This window comes from Talpa occidentalis, unplaced genomic scaffold, assembly GCF_014898055.3.
Source record: "Talpa occidentalis isolate TD23 unplaced genomic scaffold, MPIMG_talOcc4v2.1 talOcc4.5, whole genome shotgun sequence".
NCBI lineage: Eukaryota > Metazoa > Chordata > Mammalia > Eulipotyphla > Talpidae > Talpa > Talpa occidentalis.
The window spans coordinates 112,216,328-112,236,569 of NW_023604861.1; the positions used below are offsets into that span (position 1 = coordinate 112,216,328).

Consider the following 20,242-nt stretch of genomic DNA (forward strand, 5'->3'; position numbering starts at 1 on the left):
ATGCAATAAATGTGTCCATGGGAAGTCAGGCATCCACTCCATATTAAAAGGATATGGGAGCTATTACTTAAAGGAATAACATAATGAACGATTTTGGAAATGCATAGTTCTTTTTGTAATGCAAAATACCATATCGTTTATTGCTGTAGTTTTAATCTATATTGGAATACATAGTGTTTGCTTATAGCAAGAACTAAATATATGCCCATTAAAAAAGATTTCTTTAACTCCAAAACAATGGATCTGATGGTAAATACTAAGACCCACTGTCCTGCAATTTTTGTCATTTCCATGCTCTGTCCAGTCTATTTAAGTAGAACATAACATCATCAATAGGAAAGCACTACAGTGTTCCCTCTATCCAGCTAAAGCACCTACTAGTTCCTCCTTAACGCTCACGCCTTCTGAGTCATCACCAATCCGCAGGGTCTTCTTTTTCACCCTTGGCACCTTCTTTGGTTTGGATTCCTTGGGAACAGGCTGCTTACGGCTTCTGGGAACCTTCTTTTGTGGCTCCCAGGCTCTATCTTCCTTATCATCTTCTTCAGAAGCAGATGATCTAGGAGTAAATTGACAGAAAAATATCCAGGAAAAAATGAATCCTTTGTTAAAGGTAAAAAAGATACACAAGCTTCTTGAAAAAGAGAAGATAGAACGGGGGGTGCCTCCCTGGTGGCGCAAGGAGTTAAGCACCACACTATGAAGCAATCTGCAGCCTCGGCAGCATGAGTTCGATCCCCAGCCAGTCAGGGAACAACCCACATGGCGTGGCAGACCTCTCCCGTCTCATCCGTTGCTCCCCTTAGCAGTGTATTTCAGTCAGTCTGCCTGTTCTCTTCCCACTCTGTCTCTGATGAATCCTCTCACCCCCCGCCTCTCTGGCCTGCACCATAGCTCTTGTATGCATAAATAAATCTCTAAAAAAAAAAGAGAGACGATAGAAGAATTTAATATAAAACAGAGTGATGATCACAGTGATGAAGAGATAATGCTAAGAATGACATGACAGAGTTGATTGGGAACCAATGTAAAAATACCCTCTGACACACTGTAAAATTACAGGTCTCTCTATTCTCCTCTCACCTAGACAGCAAATATAGACATATACACTCAAGACATAGGAAATCATTATTACCTTAAGTAATATACTGGGTCATGTCACACCACAGTCATTGTGAAGTTTTCCATTTTAACAGTGAAAAGCACTTAAATCATTTCCTAAGTGCTAATCAAATTCATTTAAATCGTATTACCAATGTAAGGAGTAGGAAATGGCTCTAGGAAACACCCTAAATTACTTAAAAAGCCAACACCAAGATTCTTCCAACTGCTTTAATAAATCCTTTTTTTTTTTCCTTTCACAGATTAGATTTGTTTCCTGACTAAACTGCATCAGCTACAACTACAATACTTTTTTTAACAACCCAAGAATCAAACTCACAGCAAGAGCAGAGAAAAAGCTGTTATATGAATTCTGGTAAAAGGACATCATACTCCTGCCAACCCACCTAATTCCATTTCTTCCCCTAAAGTTAAAGGCTAATGCTAGCTGGAATGGACAACCACTTCCTGCACAGAAACTAGAGAACAGGAATATCTGGGTTTCTGAATGGTCTTTTTGGAAGCAAAAACCTGATTGCATGACCTCTTAGCTAAGTTACGCCCTAAAAAACATAATATATAATTATGATAGGTCAAGCAACTGATAAGTTTGTAAGTGAGCTCTCTTCAAAGGTGGATACTAACCAAAGCCTAAGAGTAGGCAAAAACCACAGGGAAATCATTAAACTAACATAATACAATAACAATGTCAGTGAAAGAACCTAGAATTTAAAAAATCAAGGAATAAGGAAATCATTCCACAGCTCATACTCTCACCAAAATGAGCAGAATGACTTCTTTCTACCTTAGTCTCATCATCTGTCAAGCAGGACTACTAACCTATTTATACAGGAATATTGCCAAGATTACATGACAAACACAACTACTTTCAGTTATCACGTAAGTGCAGGTATTATATTATCACATATGAGGCAGTCCTGAGGCAGATAGTGAACTCCGCTTTCTAATCATACTTGACCTGGCAGCAGCATTTGGTACTTACGCCTCACAGCACATCACTCCCCTGGTTTTCTTCCTGTTTCCCTGTCAGCTTCTCTTTAGTCTCTTCACAGACATCTCCTCTCCCCACCATTTCATTGTCATGACCCTTCAAGGCTTAGTCCTCAGCACTCTTCTCTTCTCTCTGCACTCTTACTAGATGCCCTTATCTCATGCTATAGCTGACTGCAGAGTAATCTCAATTTTATAACCCCAACTTGACCTGAGCTCAAGACTTATATATCCACTTGTCTAGTAATCATTTCAAACTTCCGTGTCCAAAATAGAAGTCTTGATTTCACCCCCACCTCAGACATGTGTTACAGGCCCTGATAGAAAAGAGTGAGTCTTTTGCCCTCCAGGGAAAGAATTCACCAGAGAACACTGGGTATAGTTGAACCAAGCAGGCTTTATTAGATACTCAGGCCTGAGGCAGCTAGTGCAGGGATAAGAATTTTAGTCTGGCTCCTCAAAGGCAGTTAGGAAGACATTTACAAGGGGGAGTTCAGAAGGTAGGGAGGAGAGCAGCATCATAGCTTATTCTAGGTTGGGCTACCCCCAGGCATGAGCACACAGGTTACACTAACTGCACATGAGGGCTCTTGGCCTTCTCCTTCCAGAAAAGTGTGAGATAACCGTTAGTCAAAATTTTACGCTTTTTGTCTAGCATGGCACCTCATGGTCAGTGTGGTGGGCAAAACTGTTTGGAAGGGCTTGCCAATCCATGATTTAGTCCACCTCTTTAAACAGGAGTTGGACAAATCATCCCACTGGCTGGCAATTTCTTTTTTTTTTTTTTTAATAGAGGCATGTTTTATTTATTTATTTGTTTGTTTGTTTGTTTTTGTTTATACATGCACTGGGTACAGTCAGAAGCTTGGGAGGAGGGTGAGAGAATTCACCAGAGCCAGAGCCGGGAGCAGAGCAGGCAGAAGGACCGAAGTACACTGCTGAGGGGAGCAGCGGGCGGCAGGAGAGGTCTGCGCGCCATGCGGGACCCTCCTCTGTGGGGGGAGCAGCCGGGGATCGAACCGGCGCCGCGGAGGCCGCGGGCAGCTTCGCAACCCAGCACTCAACCACTGCGCCACCGGAGAGGCCCCTGGCTGGCAATTTCTTTTAACTAGGCTATTTCACCCATTCCACTTGAGTCTTCCCAAAATTCCTGTCTTTCCATGATACCCCAAATCTAATTCACCAGCACATCCTCTCTATCTTCAGAATGTATCCCGAATTAGACCACTTCTCACCACTCTCATTTTTAGGATCCTAGGTTCTACCAGAATCTCCTTAACTGATCCTCCTGCTTCCACTCTTGCTTCCCTACAGTCTGTTCTCCACCAAGAAGCCAGAATGATCTTTTCTAACTATAAACCATATCATGTCATATACCTGCCCAAAATCTGTCCAGTGGCTTCCAACCCACTTTGAATAAAATCCTAACACCCTGCCATAGACTATTAGAGTCTATCCATCCTCCCTGCTCACTTCCAATTACTCTCTACCTGGTCTCTGGTCTGGCACATTAGTCTTGCTAGTCACTGAAGACACCAAACTCATTGTTACCATAGGGTCGGTCCTTGCATTTGCTGCTCCCTCAACACCCATCCCCTAGTTCTTTGCAAGTTACACCTGCAAATCTCATTTAGATTTCTTGTCACATTCTTCAAAAGAACTTTCTAACTATGTATCTAAAGTGTCCCACAACCCCTTGCCCTACTTTATTCTTCTTTACATTACTTATTATTGCCTAGCATTAATTAGTCACTTATAATAATTATCTCCAGGGCACCTACTGTGCTCAAAAACAGAGGTTCCCAATTGGGAACAACCCTGTCTACTCCCAGGATAACTGGTGATGGAAAAGTATGAGATAGTTCTGATTGTTACTACTGGGGAGTGGGAGGAGAGAGATACTGGCATCTAGTGAGTAGAGACCGAGGTTCTGTAAAACATCCTACAATGCAAGGGAAGGAATCATCCAGCCCACAATGTCAACAGTGCTTAAGTGAGAGAACTCTAATCTAAAGCAATAAAAAATAAAAATAAATAAAAAAACTTCCTGCTCCTGTAGAGCTTAAGTTCTAGCGCAAGCATTATTGTATGTATTTAATTGGTTACTTTCTCTCTCTTTGTTCAACAATTTATCACCAGTCTGGGACACAGCACTCGAAATATTTGTTGAATAAATGAATGAATAAGGCTCACCATATTCAACCCAAAAAATTTAATAAGTCAAAAAGTATAGGGGAGGGCCTCCCCGGTGGCACAGCAGTTGAGCGCTGGGTTGCGAAGCTGCCCGCGGCCTCTGCGGTGCCGGTTCGATTCCCAGCTGCTCCCCGGCCACCGGAGGAGGTCCCACATGGCGCGCAGACCTCTCCTGCCGCCCGCTGCTCCCCTCAGCAGTGTACTTCGGTCCTTCTGCCTGCTCTGCTCCCGCTCTGGCTCTGGTGAATTCTCTCACCCTCCCGCGCTTCTGACTGTACCCAGTGCATGTATAAACAAAACAAACAAACAAATAAAGAAATAAAGAAATAAATAAACATGCCTCTATAAAAAAAAAATTTTTAAAAAAAAAGTATAGGGGAGTGCCTCCCTGGTGGTGCAAGGGGTTAAGATGCAACTTATGAAGCTAGCCGCAGCCACTGTAGCATGAGTTCAATCCCCAGCCAGGGAGCAACCCACATGGCGCAGCAGACCTCTCCTGTCTCACCTTCTGCTCCCCTCAGCAGTGTATTTCAGTTAATATGCCTGTTCTGTTCCCCACTCTGTCTCTGGTGAATTCTCTCACCACCCCATACCTTGGGCTTATAGCCCAGCTCTTGCATGAGTAAATAAATAAGTCTTTAAAAAAAAAAAAAAGTGTAGGGGAGCAAAAATCTGCCACCCCTAGCCACATCTTTTTGGCAAAAGGTTAATTTCTGGGAGGGACCGTGAAGACTGGGTGGATGTTGCTTTTGATGTTTATTTCTAAATTTCACTCTATAAGCATGCCTTCTGCCTTCTACTTTCTTCCCACAACCTTCTTTGTCCTAGCTATGCTATTTAAAATGGTATCTAAACACATGAGGATGAGTTACTCAGTCATGATGGGTCTTTCCCACATATAATAGAGGTATACATGTTATTTTAAACTTCTTTTTGCTTTTTCTGTCATCAATCTGCCTGATGCTTGTTCAATGATTTACCAGTCTAGAATACCCCAGAGGGGTACAGGATGATTTCTTTTCGTTACAGATACACCTCTGTGATGGGGACGGGCCATTTTCCCAGCCACCACTTAATGCAGCCATCTTGGACTACAGGTTCCAGTGTGCCATGAACCAGACTTCCTGAGCACAAGAGTAGCTACTGGGAACAGGTGAAGCTGAGTGGCCAAATTAAGCTATATAACTTGGAAGGCAAGTGAATTGTGAGGCTCTTGCCTTTCCAGCTTTGACTTGCACCCTGGGACTTGAGGAACTTGGAAGGAGATGCATAGAGACATGTAGAGACACATGAAAGAGACATGAGGGTGAGAGAGACACATGAGGTGGCTGTCCTTGGCAGAGACAATGGCAGTCATAATCTTGATTTGGCTCCTTTTGTCCCAGAACTGCCTTACCCCTGCCTGGCTGCTCCTCACCAGAAGAAACCTGAGACTTGTGGCAAGTTTTTGGATCTCAGCAGCCCTGCTTCAGGTCAACCCTATTTGGCTAGTCATTTGCCCATGAAGGGCTGTGTAATTTGGGAAGTTTTACTGGGAAAGTATTATTAGGAAGATCTTTTTGTCTCTTCTCTCTCTATGCACACTAATTCTATCAAAGATTTTTCACATTAAAATTCTGCTTCCTTTGCCTATGTGCACATGGATGGCCAGATTCCCTTTAGAACATGCACCCCCTTAAGTTTGAGGTCCATGGTAGCTCCTTAATCACACACTAAACTTTGAGTCCCAAATATGAGTGATAGAATGTATTACTTCTTAAAGTATACATCATTCTGCACCCCCATATTAAAGTAATATGCTTACAACTCAGAGAAGGAAGAAAATTCATCTTTGGATTCCACAGTCTGAACCTTTACTTTGGCTCTTCTTGGCAATGTTGACATCTAGAAGAAACAGAACATGAAATCAGCACAATCTGAATTACCTGAATGACTGATCTCTTGTTTTGTTTATAAAATGATGTACTTTTCAAAATTAACACTCCAATAGTCTTGATGCTAGAAAATGTCATAAGAAAAGAAATGTGGATCATTCACAAGTCCAAACAGTGCTTTCCTCTATTTCCCAATTACGTGAGCAGTTAATAGCTTTCCAATGGTTTCAAAATCCTGGTTAAGTGTGGGCCATCCTTTAAAAAATATAAGCTCCCATAGGGTGACAATACTCAGGGGTTTTTAGCAAGTGTATTTGATGGTTTATCAAAGAGCAAATTATAAAGTCTTTTAATAAGCTGTATATTAAAAACAGGAAATATTTTTTCCTTTTCTGTATGTTCTTGCAGTATAGAGGTCTACTACAGAGCTGACAAATGATGCTGATTGATAAGCAGCCAGGTTATTCTTAAAACAAGACTTCCTTATAATAAACATTTATAATAAATAAAACAATCATTGATACCATTAGAAAATATTTATTAAAAAGCCCAGCTGTAAAAAATAATTAAGACAAAAGAGGCAGGGCCTCCCCAGTGGCGCAGCGGTTGAGCACTGGGCTGCGAAGCTGCCCGCAGCCTCCGCAGCGCCGTTTGGTACTTTGGTCCTTCTGCCTGCTCTGCTCCCTGCTCTGGCTCTGGTGAATTCCCTCACCCTCCTGCGCTTCTGACTGTACCCAGTGCTTGCATAAATAATAAATAAATCTTTTTAAAAAAAAAAGACAAAAGAGGCATTATATAGTACAGAAAGTAAACAAATTTACTTAGCTGATGTTTTATTACCTAAAGAATGAATGTGAAACCATAAAAACTACACAGTACTCTGACAAGCTGGGAACTCTTAAACAAGTTTCTAAACCAGTGAGGTGTTATAATGCCTCTGGTTCTAACCTCTACTTGGAAGAGAAAGCAGTGCCTCATTGAAATTCCACAGACGTTGTCACAAAATGGAACGTGTGCTCCAAGTTGCTATAATTCAACTCAATCCAATCAGTGCAGAGCAGGAGAACCCAGAGGGAATAGGAAAACAATCCCTAGGAAGTAGATAAAATAATCTTCCACCTTTCCTTCACCCCTTTTTGGATTTTATGTTATATAGATCACATAAGTGCTGCTAGACACTGACCATAAAGAACAAGTAACTTGTGATTGATGTTATATATTTACCACAATAAAGCAGAGAAAGTTAGTATATGATAGGATGGCATTTCAACACAGGGTAAAAATGGATTATTCAATAAATGGCATTAAGACAACCAGCTAGCCCACTGGATAAAAAAAAAAGTGTTTAATTTCTACCTCCACAACATAAATAAATTCCACATTGACTAATCATTTAAAATGTACCAAAAAAAAAAGACACTACAAAAGTACACTAAAATTAAAGATGATTACCTTCATAATTTGATTGGAGGTGGGAGAGCAGAGATTTTCTAGGCATGACCCAAAATGATTAACAGATTTTACTACCTAAACATTAAAATCCCAAACCAGCAGTAGGAACATTTGTGAATCAAATCAATTTATTCTCCAATTTCCTCAAAAAAATAAGTGCCTGATATCTTGAAATTAAGGGTAAAGGGAATAAAGGCTGAGTGTAAGCTATCTGAGATAGAGTACTAGGTACCCTACTACACTTCATGCTAGTACACAACTGCCCCCAGAAAAAGCTGGGGCATTATTCTAAGGAAAAGGTAAAACAGAGTCTGTAGCCTAGAGAATACCAAATACAGCTGTGGTCATAGGGACCGTACAGATTGAATAATAAATGCAGAGACCCCAGTCCTCTTCTCTCGTTCAGCCTCAAAAAGCTGCTAGTCAGGTCCTTACCCTCCAAGAACAATAAAAAGGCTCTTCTCTGGAGAATCTGACCACCCTATGACAATGAGGACACCAACTTTCCAGAATGTATGGGACACAGCAAAAAGCAGTAATAAAAGTATACAGCAATACAGGCTCACATCAAGAAATAAGAACTCAAAGAAACAACCTAATCTCCCATCTCAAAGAACTAGAAAAAGAACAAACAAAAAAAAAAAAAAAAGTAGAAGAAAGGAAAAAATTAAAATCAAAAGCAAAAACCCCTTCCTCATATGAGCAGTGCCTTCAGCAGCAGAAGTGGTGGATCATCTGCTAGTGCCAATAATTATCTTTTGCTACTAGGTTGGTGCCCTGACTGGAATTAATTGCTATGTTGCATTGTTTCATTATTCAGTTGCATTTTCTTGTGTGGGCCATGGCTGCATTGTTTATGTTTGTTAAGGGAAAATTGTGTGTATGTGTATATATATATATATAGTATGGCAGAAAACCCTGATGGGGTGGATTGTACGGTAAATGATTTTTCAGGCTTTTCTGCCCTCCCACCATTAGGTTTGTCCTGTCTGATGGGGCACTTGCAGTTGTTACATTGCTGCTAACTGACTTACTTCTGTGGGCCATGGGAGAAATATTGAGGCAGTCACCTGAGAGAAGCAGAAGCAAGAGAGAGGCTGGAGAGAGAGAGAAAAAGAAGGCCAGAGAAGTCCAGTATGAAGACTTGCTGGGCAGGGGGTGGGGGGGGGGCGGCACGGGCTTGTAGGCCTCCTACCCCCCTAACATCCCTGCCTGCTGTGTAGCTCATTGCTGCAATGCATGTAAAGCTCAATAAAAGCATGAGAAAGCCAAAAAAAAAAAAAAAAAAGAAAGAAACAGAAATTTTAAAAACACAATCCAAAAGATCAACAAAACCAAAAGTCGGTTCTTTGAAAAAATAAACAAAATAGACAAACCTCTAGCCAGGCTCACAAAGAAAAAATGGAGAAAATACAAATAAATAGAATCATAAATGAAAAGGAGAAAATACAAAAGTCAGAAGAAATCAAAAGAATAATCAGAGATTACTATATTTATATGGAAACAAGTTCACCAATCTAGAAGAGATGGACAAAGTCCTAGAACAATATAATCATCCAAAACTAGATAAAGAAGAAATAGAACATGTAAACAGACCAATTATAAGCAGTGAAATTGAAATAGTAATCAAAGCCTCCCCAAAAACAAAAGTCCAGGACCAGACGGCTTCACAAATGAACTCTACCAAACATTCAGAGATGAGTTAGTACCTATCCTACACTCTTTCAAAAAATTGAAAGGAATGCTACCAAATACGTTTTATGAAGCCAACATTACACTAATACCAAAACCAAACAAAGACAACATACAAAAAGAAAACTATAGGGCCTCACAGGTGGCACAAGGGGTTAAGCACCGCACTATGAAGCAATCCGTAGCCTCTGCAGCACAAGTTTGATCCCTGGCTGGCCAGGGAGCAACCCATATGGTGCAGCAGACCTCTCCTGTCTTGCCCGCTGCTCCCCTCAGCAGTGTATTTCAGTCAGTCTGCCTGTTCTATTCCCCATCTGTCTCTGGTGAGTCCTCTCATCCCCTGCATCTCTGGCCTGTACCTCAGCTCTTGTATGCATAAATAAATCTTTGGAGAAAAAAAAAAAAAAAAACTATAGGCCAATCTCCCTAATGAACACAGATGCAAAAATCCTCAATAAAGTCCTTGCCAAAAGAATACAACAATGCATCAAAAGGATAATATGCCACAACCAAGTGGGAGGTACTCCAGGGGTACAAGGATGGTTCAATATCTGAAAATCAATTAATCCAACACATCAAAAAAAAAGAAAAAGAAAAAGCCATATGATCATATCAATAGATGTGGAGAAGGCATTTGACAAAGTTCAACATCCATTTAAATGAAGGCCCTCCCTAGAAATTCTCGGGATAGAGGAACATACCTTAACATGATAAAAGCCATATATGACAAACCCACAGCCAATATTACTCTCAAAGATGAAAAGCTGAAAGTCTTTCCTTTAAGATCAGGAACAAGACAAGGATGTCCACTCTCATCACTGCTTTTCAATATAATACGGGAGGTCCTAGCCAGGGCAATAAGACAAGAGAAAGACATACAAGGAATTCAAACAGGGAAAGAAGAAATGATAGTAAACTATCATTATTTGCTGACAATATGATAATATATACAGACAACTCGAGAAACTAATTAAACTAATAAACAATTTTAGTAAAGGAGCAGGATAAATAATCAACACACAAAAATCAGTAGCCTTCCTATATGCAAACAATCAATATGAAGAAATTAAGAAAACCATCCCATTTACAATTGAAACAAAAAAAAATCAAATACCTAGGAATAAACTTAATCAAGGAAGTGAGTGACCTATACAAAGAAAATTATTAACAGTGTTAAAAGAAATAGAAGACACAAAGAAATGGAAACACATCCTCTGCTCACAGATTGGAAGAATTAACATTATTAAAATGGCCATCCTACCAAAAGCAATTTACAGATCCAACGCAATCAAATAAAAATCTCAATGATATTCTTCAAAGAAATAGAACAAATATTGATGAAATTCATATGGAGGCACAAAAAAAAAAAATTCAAATAGCCAAAGCTCTCCTGACAAAAAAGGTGGAGCTATCACACTCCCAGACTTTAAACTATATTAAAAATCCATAATAATTAAAACAGCATAGTACTGGAACAAACCAGACTCACAGACCAATGGAATAGAATAGAAAGCCCAGAAATAAAACCACACATATATGGACAACTAATCCTTAACAAAGGAGCAAAGCATATGCAAAGGAATAAGGACAGTTTGTTCAATAAATGGTGCTGGGAAAACTGGACTACCACATGCAAAAGAATGAAACTAGACCACTACCTCACACCGTACACAAAAATCAACTCAGGCAGTAGAGCGCAGTGCTGTGAAGCTGTCTGCAGCCTCTGCAGCGCGGGTTCAATCCCGGTCGGTGGGCGAGGGTCCCACATGGCACAGCAGACCTCTCCTGTCTCGCCCGCTGCTCCCCTCAGCAATGCATTTTGTCACTCTGCCTGTTCTGTTCCCCACTCTGTCTCTGGTAAATCCTCTCACCCTCCTCTGCATCTAGCCTGTACCCCGGTTCTTATATAAATAAATAAATAAAAATCTTTAAAAAAAAACTCAAAATGGATAAAAGAATTGAACATAAGACCTGAAACCATAAAATATGTAGAAGAAAATACAGGTAAAACACTACATGACATACATCTCAGTAACATCTTTAAAGACTCATCCCACAAAGCAAAGAAAGTGAAGGAAAAGATAAACAGCTGGGATTATATCAAACTAAAAAGCTTCTGTAGGGCCTCCCCGGTGGCGCAGCAGTTGAGTGCTGCGTTGCGAAGCTGCCCGCAGCCTCTGCAGCACCGGTTCAATCCCTGGCAGCCGGGAGAGGGTCCCACATGGCGCGCAGACCTCTTCTACCACGCCCGCTGCTCCCCTCAGCAGTGTACTTCGTCATTCTGCCTGCTCTGCTCTCCGCTCTGACTCTAGTGAAATCTCCTCTCACCCTCCCGCGCTTCTGACTGTACCCAGTACTTGTATAAATAAATAAATAAAAATAAATCTTTAAAAAAAAAAAAGCTTCTGTACAGCAAAAGAAACATTAGTCAAAACAAAGAGATGCCCTACTGATTAGGAGAAAATTTTTGCACTCCATACAACTGATAAGGGACTGAACACAAAGATCTACAAAGAACTCACATGACTCAACAATAACAAAGTAAACAACCCAGTCAAAAAATAGGCAAAAGAGCTAAAAAGACTCTTGCCCTGACAATCCATTCTCCCCCATATCAGTCCAAAAGATCATTTTGAAAAGGTTTAAAAACTATTCAAAGACTTGCAGGGCACTCCATCTTCCACATAGAATGAAAACATTTTTTTTTTTTTTACCATGACCTTCTAAAATACACTGGAGGGCTGACCCTACCTACCTTGCTAACTACATATACCACTGGATGACGCTCCTAGTGATACAGTCACAATGTTCTTTCAGTCCCTGTAACAAGCATGATATTTTTATTACAGTCTGTTCACTCAAACTGGAGCACTATTTCCCCTGCTAATCAATAGGTTGGAGCCTTCTCATCTTTTAGATCTCAATGTTTTAGGTGTAAAATGGGATTTTCAGATATAAATACACGACCCTATTTACTTTTACACAAGAGCATTCCTATCCCTGGTAGGTTGAAATTTCCCTTCATTCCAAGCTGTCATGTCACTGTGGGCACATAAGCACATTCAAAATCAGTAATTTGAAGGTTGCTGTGATGTTACTAAGAGGCACTAAACCAGGACAAGTGCAAATCAGGGGAAAAGAGTAGAGAACTGCACACACATAAATATTACATTAAATTGGACAAACTACAATTAGAAATTTTAGGAGGGGAACAACTTTTAAGGAAGCACTTAAAGAAGTTTCCCTGAGGGTATCAAAAGAAGTGTTTGGAATGTCAGTACAGATTGCTAACTAATTATAAAAATTAAATACTAGTGCTGGAAAGTATCAGAAATCATAGCCCTGCTTTTATAAGAAGCGTGAGATCCAGGGAGGTGAAAAGGTTTACTCAAAGAGAAGAGGGAAGAACTAGAACTCAGAACTCAGAACTCCAAACACCTATTGTAGGGTCGTTTCCTATTCCACATACATTACTGTGGAGACAGGCTGTGGCGTGGGAGGTTGGAGGGAAGCCTTAGAGCTTCCCATTCATTCCTTTTGTTAGGGGGAAAAGGATGTCCCAAAGATAATTCCATACAGGCTTTGTGGACTCCACCCCCACCCTAGGTCAAAGTCAAAGACACTGGGAACTCCAAATCCCATCACCACCAAAGGGAAGGTGGCTGGGACCTGAGGGTGGGGTTAAGCAGCCAGGTGGATCTAAAAGGCAGACACGTGGGCTTTGGAGGATCCCCCATTTTTGGCTCTCCACCAGCTCCCAGCGTCCGGCCAGCTCTGAGAGTGACTTTGGGTTTCCAGGTCGTCGGATCGGGTAGGACGCATTAAAGACTTTATTTCCCTATTTTCCCCCTGAGTTGTACATTTTCCTTATTTCCTTTTCTCTTGCAAATAAACCTTTTATTAACCTTTTGTGTGTCTGTAGTAGAGTATTCATAAGTCCCTTTAAAGCGCGCGGGTGAGGACCCACAGCCAGGAACCCGTTTAATATCGGGGCTGCTCTATAACACTTTCAATTATTCAGCGCCTCCTATATGCCACGCACACTGCTGAGGATGCTGTTGGTTCGAACAGGACTGTGATCTAACAGGGTGCTTCCTTCCCCCTTCTCCGTAATCTGAAATAGGAAAACAACGTGGGCTTCCCGGGTTTTCCCGCGTGTGCCCCTCTGCACTAGGAGCTGCTGCAATTGACACAGACGCGCCAGGTGACACGCGGCAGCAAGGAGGGATTTTCCCGTGCAGGTTGAGCTACAGACCGCTGAGAGTGAATGTAACAAGACTTCTCTCTTTAAAAGGGATTATCTCCTAAATGAGCGCTCGGAACTTTTTAAGAGGCCCCAAAAATACCGGAGCCCGGGCACAGGGCTAGCGCGAGCCCGCAGGACGCCCGCCAAGGCGGACCTCAGCTCACCTTCCCACCAGGCGTGTCAGAAGGCTCAGGATGCTGTGTGGCCGCGTCTTCCGGTTCCCGCCGGAAGTTTTTCAAATGCCGGAAGTCCCGCCTCGATCCGCCGTGATTGTGGCGCTGAGCTACGGAGGTGGGGTGGAGTCCAGCTGGACGGAGGTGGGGCTAGAGCGAGGGTCCCTTGGGCGCGCTGGGGTGCGGTCCTGCCCCAGGGCTGGGCGTGCAGCTGCTTTTCCCCGGATCTGGGTAGAGGTGGGGCTGAGAGGTGCCTCGAATGCTGCCGTCTGTTTTTCTTTCTCTCTTAACTTCCTTCTTTCTTTAACTTTTTTTTTTCGTGTTTTTTTTTTTTAATTTAAGATTTACTTATTTATTTATACATGCACTGGGTACAGTCAGAAGCGAGGGAGGGTGAGAGAATTCACCAGAGCCAGAGCGGGGAGCAGAGCGGGCAGAAGGACCGAAGTACACTGCTGAGGGGAGCAGCGGGCGGCAGGAGGGGTCTGCGCGCCATGTGGGACCCTCGCTGGCAGCCGGGGATCAAACCGGCACAGCAGAGGCTGCGGGCGGCTTCACAACCCAGCGCTCAACCGCTGCGCCATCAGGGGAGGCCCTTCTTTAACTTCTTTTTGCTCTTTCACTTATCCTCTTAATTTCAATCAAGAATGTTACCTTTTTAATGCATTTTTAGTGATTTGCAGTTGGAAAAAATAAAAGACTTTGTTCTAAGGGCAATTTTAAATGTTAAGTTCTATAAGATTTTTTGGTGTATTTTGTGATTTCCTAAGTCCTACTGTAAGCACTTTTGCCCCAGTCTTAAGAAAATGCAAGTGTTATAGCAGCACTATTGACAATAGCTAAGCTATGGAAACAGCCCAAATGCCAAAAAATAGATGATTGAATCAAGATGTGGTACCCTACATATACACAATGGATTATTACTCAGGAATCAAAAAAGATAAACTCACTCAATTTACAGCAACATGGATGGAGCTGGAAGGGATCATGCTCAGCGAAATAAGCCAGAAAGGAAAAAAAAAAAAATACCGAATGGTCTTGAGACAGGGCAAGCTAGGGTTATTAGGCAGTTTTAGGGATAGTGCAGGAAGGGGGACCTCTGAAGAAATCAGGAAGGCTTCAGAGATAAGCATAACCAAGGAAATGCAACCAATTCCACTGGGAAAAACAAACACCATTGTTAAACACTAGGGGAAAACAAACATCCTAGCACCACAGGTAATCTTGTTAAGGATGGTCCTGGTTTTCTTCAGATGATAAGATGAAGTGTAAAGATGCTCACCGGGAGGGCTAGACCATAAAGGTAAAGCGATAAGCATAACAGATGGGGAAAGAAAATACTGTTAAGGAATGTGAAATTCCTTGCTTAGTACCCTCTGGGAGTTAACCAATCAGGGAGAGAAAGAGTAAAATTTAAACATAATGAGGGAGAGAAAGTATATATTGCCAACATAATATCCCATACCGGCTCATCTTGGCCCCTCCCAGGTACTTTATACCTGGGAGTCTTTCTTCTTTGTCTCTTTTCTTCCTAAATAAACTTTTCTTTCAAAGACAAGATTTGTCTCTCTCTGCTTACTTACTCCAAAAGTCTGTGAATTCCTTTCTACGGTTTCGCGAGACAAGAACTCGTGGTAAAGCGGCAGCAGTTGTTTCACACGCCGGCATCAGTCTCACTCATAGCAGGAATTTAGAAAACCTAAATAAGGGACCAGGAAAAAGACTAATTATAATAAAGTGAAAATCAAAAACAAAATCAAAAAGCAACTATACACCAGAGGGGGGGATTAGGATCAAAATAAGGGGGGTGGAATTATATGGGGACTATAACCAAGATGAAAATGCATGCATTGTGCAAAATTGAAAAATGATGTAAAAAATATATTTAAAAAAAAAGAAAATGCAAATATTGCCTTTTGTAAGCCCTCCCACAAGTCTGTAAGGTGCATTCTACCTTAATGGGAAAGTTTGGCCCTAGAGTCATCACTGTCTTACTTGATAAGATAAGCTGTCTGATGTTTCAGGCAGCTTGGTACACTGCCAAGTACATACATGAAGTTGGAAATCTAGTTCTCTCAGAACTTCCTAATAGGCTTGGGCAGATTAACTTTGTCTGAGTCTTTACTGTCTCTCCTCCATCTTACCCCTTACCTGGTAAGTTACCTGTACCTGATAGAAGTAGATACTAAATAAATATATTTGAGGCAACCATAGATCCCAGTTACCTGTCCTTTCTGAGCAAGAATGAGAAAGTCCTGCCCTGTTTCATTTCAGATTCTTGGAAAGTGCTGTCAATTAAATCCTGAGAAGCTAGTATTCTAGGAGAACCCACAACAACAGGGTGGTGCCAGTCCAGGGAGGTTCCAGTCCAGGTTCTTTGCCCCACCCAAAGGAGGGTGGAGCTGAGCAGGGAGGAGAAGAATCTGTAAAGGAGACTGGGGAAGAAAAGCTGGAGAGCAGGAAGGAGACCTGAAGGAGGCTCATGGAGCAGAAAGCTGTGTGAAGAAACTGTGCTTGCTTCTTGGTCCTGGACTGTTTGAAACAGATGTGGATGAGAGATCCGTGGTGAGGTTAACTGTGGCAGCTTTTATCTTGATTTTTATTTTGCTCTTTTCCTCCCAGACTTGTCTGGCTGTTTCTGACACTTTTCCATGGGTCCCTTTTCCATGCTTTAGACTTGGGGCAGGCTTTAGGGCCTTGCTCTGGGCCAATCCTGTTTGGGTGGACTTTTACCCATGAGGGGATGGTTAACTGTGAGCGTTTGATTTAAAAGCTATTTTCTTTGTCTTTTCAGTATTGTTCACTAATTGTGTTAAAAGTCTTTTATGTTTTGTCTTGATGCAGTGGATGGCAGAACCTATTCAGAGCAGACAGGTTTGGGGGCTCTGGGAGTGCCCATCTCCCTGCCCTGTAACAAACCCTTCTCTAAATCCAACATTTCCATTTTCCTCATGAAACACAGAAGTAGCTTCTACTTTTTAGTTTGACGTGGCCAGGGTGCCTTAAACACACTAATATCCCTGTAGCCTTATTTTTTTTTTTTCACTAACCCAATTTAAAAGCTACAAAGGCCTCTCCAGCGATTCTTCTTTCCTGTTAATCCTAAATACATTTTCTCAAAATCAATTCTCAGTAGAAATGAAAAAATGATTTGGTTTTCTTTCTTGGTTTTTATTATGTTTTTTATCAAGCATACTAAATTCTACACTCACTGAAACACCAAAATAATTAGATTGTAAAATTAGAGAAACAAGGCTGTTTAGTCTGGATTCAAAATTAGCAGATATAAACCTCAAAGGTTTATTTAGAAGATTCTAAAGAATAACTTTCCATGCAAATGACTCATTTCCAGGGAATCTGAGTGCTGACAAGCCTAACAACTATTAAAACTGTTACAGATACACCTCTGTGAAAGGATGGTGCCATTTTCCTCCAACCCCACTTACATGTAGCCATTTTGGATCACAGGTCCCACTGTGCCATGAATTGGACTTCCTGAGTAGTATGTATGTAGGTAGCTCCTGGGATATAGGGGCAGAGCTAAGTCACCAGGTGAAGCTTTATAACATGAAAGGCAGATGCACTCACTCTAGGAACTCTTGCTTTTATATCTTTAACTTGCACCCAGGAACTTGGAGAAGAGACATAGAAGGAGCTACATGGAGGGAAGATATGTAGAGACATTTCAGAAAGGAGGTAGGTAACAGAGTCAGAGACACTGCTCCTAATCTTTTGCAGGGACTATGGCAGCTGTTGTTCTTAATTTGCACTTTGAGTTTGGTTTTTCCTTTTGTCCTAGATTTCTGGGGCCTACCTTAGCCTTTTCTTGCTATCTCCTTCACCTCCCCCCAAGAAGGTGCCTCAGACTTATGGCAAGCTTTTGGCTTTTGGGCCTCAACAGACCCACTTCAGGCCAACACTGTTTGAGTGAGTATTTGCCCATGAGAAGATGGGTAATTTGGGGTGTTTTTTTGGAAAACTTTTATTAAGAATATCCTTTTTTCCCCTCCTCTCTCTATTCACACTTCTATTAAAGGTTCAACATACTAAGATGATGTATCCTTTGCCTTTTATGCTGCAGATGGCAGAATCCCTTTTAGAGCCTGCACCCCTTAATAGTTTCGGGTCCCTGGATACTCCTCAGTCATATGCTAACAAATGACCCATGAATCATTTGGGTCACCTAAAGTGGACATAAATTTTACTGGACTTTTTTTTTTTTTTTTTTTTTTTTTATAGAGGCATGTTTTATTTATTTATTTTGTTTGTTTGTTTTGCTTATACATGCACTGGGTACAGTCAGAAGCGCGGGAGGGTGAGAGAATTCACCAGAGCCAGAGCCGGGAGCAGAGCAGGCAGAAGGACCGAAGTACACTGCTGAGGGGAGCAGCGGGCGGCAGGAGAGGTCTGCGCGCCATGTGGGACCCTCCTCTGGTGGCCGGGAAGCAGCCGGGGATCGAACCGGCACCGCAGAGGCCGCGGGCAGCTTCGCAACCCAGCGCTCAACTGCTGCGCCACCGGGGAGGCCCTGGACTTTTTTTTAATGAGGAGGAACTAGGACTCTTTTTTTAATTTTTTAAGTGTTCTATATCTAAGATCCTTAGCCTATAAGAATCAATTTCTGAAATTATTTAAGGTTTGTTTTCTTTTTCCTTCTTAATATTCAGTCTTATCTTGCCTTTTCCAGTAGATCCAGAAGGCCTGGAACTATCTATCACAATCACAGTCTGCTCCACAATTTCTAGCTCTTAAAGAATGCTTGAGCCCAAGATTACAGGGAGGAAAAAAGGGCCACAAAAGTCAACAACACTAATTCACTATTCACCTACTTTTGATGTCAAATTATATCACACAGGTAAAGTACAGGGTAATAAGGGTTAAGGTAAATCAATACTCTACAAAATCTCCTGACATAAGTCCTGTCCTGGATAAATTCACAAACAAGACTGAGAAATAGATGTCTCCAAAAGAGACAGAGCCCCATACAAAATGGTCTAGATTCAAGGCTGTGCATGGTAGGAGCCACACCATACAATGAGGACAAGAATAAGGATTGGCCACCATGGTTTGATCTTGACTCTCCTCCCCCACTACCAGGGATATTTGCCTTTCACCTGAGAAAGAAAAAAGGTTATTAAACTAAAATAAGGTTTTAAACATTAGCCATCTGGGAAAAATAAAAACTGGATCAGGATCCTCTAAAATTAATGTGGCCTACTCCAAAGGCAAATATGACTTTCCAGAAAACACTTCCCTTGAAATTTAATAAGCAAGACACTCTACGCTGTCAAGGGAAATTTGTAATCATGAAATATAAATGAGAACCCACCACAACGCTGCCTTTTCTTTCTAGGACCTTACCCAATCTATTATTTACTTTTGGAAATTAAATTCTAAAATTCCAGAAATTCATGGATTCAAACTCTCAGTCAGGAATAGCATGTAGACTCACCTGAGACTATGCAGTAAGGTTTGGGAAAACATGATTTGGGGTTACTTGAAAGTTATTTGTTTTATTGGTCCAGAGCATACAGTTCTTCATATTTTTGTTGATACTGTAATCATCCATTTGTAATCATCCAATATTGTCTAAGTTTCCAAGTCCTCTCCCTGTGTTTTCCATCTCCCCCAGGGAGGCTAAAATAATAGTAGTCATAACTTATAGCCAGTGATCACATACCATGTGCCAGGCACTAAATTAATGCTTTTACTTGTAATTGCATATATAACTCACACTTATATCAGCTCAATGAGATGTTGCCAATGTCCTTTTAGTAACAAATGAGATGACCAAAGTATAGAGAAGTGAAATAACTCACCCAAAATCACATAGAGTGTAGTAAAACAACATTATCTCAATAAAGAATAATGGCTGAAAACTGAAATTTGCTGTATTTTATTGCACTTATTTTTCAAATAGTTTCAAAATATTTTGTAATGAATGCAAATAAAAGCTAGCTTAAAACAAAACAAAATATTGTATTCACTGCATGTTTCAGTATTCCACTCACCACCTGTCTGGCAAATTCACTGACTGAAAGGAACTTGAGCCATTGTATTCATGAGCAGACATATTGCAAAATTTCACACTGTTAAATTCTCATCCTAGAGTAGTGTCCAGGGACCACCTCAAAGGCCTAAAATGTCCATTAAGTAGCTAGAAATCCAAGCATAGAAACCCCAGAGGTATTCCTAGGATCCTAACGAGGGCATGGCTGGTTGAGTTGCCGGAAATGGATGAAAGGGAGCAGAGTGGATCCAGATTTATTCTGCTCCTCACCACAGGGAGCTATGTCTGGAGACTCTATTCATCAGAACTAGATCTTGTTTCTAGTACTTTTGGGCCATCTTGCAGCCTAATAAGCTGGAACTATCCTGCAAAGTGCTTACTTGAAACACTCATCCAGAACTCTAGAGTCAGAGCTGGAATACTAGAAGCTAAACACACTAATTGAAATTCAGAAAAGCTATGTGCGTGAGATCAGTGTGTGTCCAAGTTT

At 41.3% G+C, this 20,242-nt stretch overlaps 1 protein-coding gene across 1 annotated transcript; it reads right to left on the reverse strand.

Moving 5' to 3' along the window:
• Nucleotides 1-342: 342 nt before the first annotated feature.
• LOC119258654 (S1 RNA-binding domain-containing protein 1-like) lies at nt 343-13,782 on the reverse strand. The gene is made up of 3 exons (XM_037526883.2): nt 13,734-13,782; nt 6,110-6,189; nt 343-559 (listed from the first exon to the last, which is right to left on the reverse strand). Exons 2-3 carry the CDS (start codon nt 6,187-6,189, stop codon nt 358-360), a joined length of 282 nt encoding a protein of 93 aa, XP_037382780.2. The 5' UTR covers nt 13,734-13,782; the 3' UTR covers nt 343-357.
• Nucleotides 13,783-20,242: the final 6,460 nt, after the last annotated feature.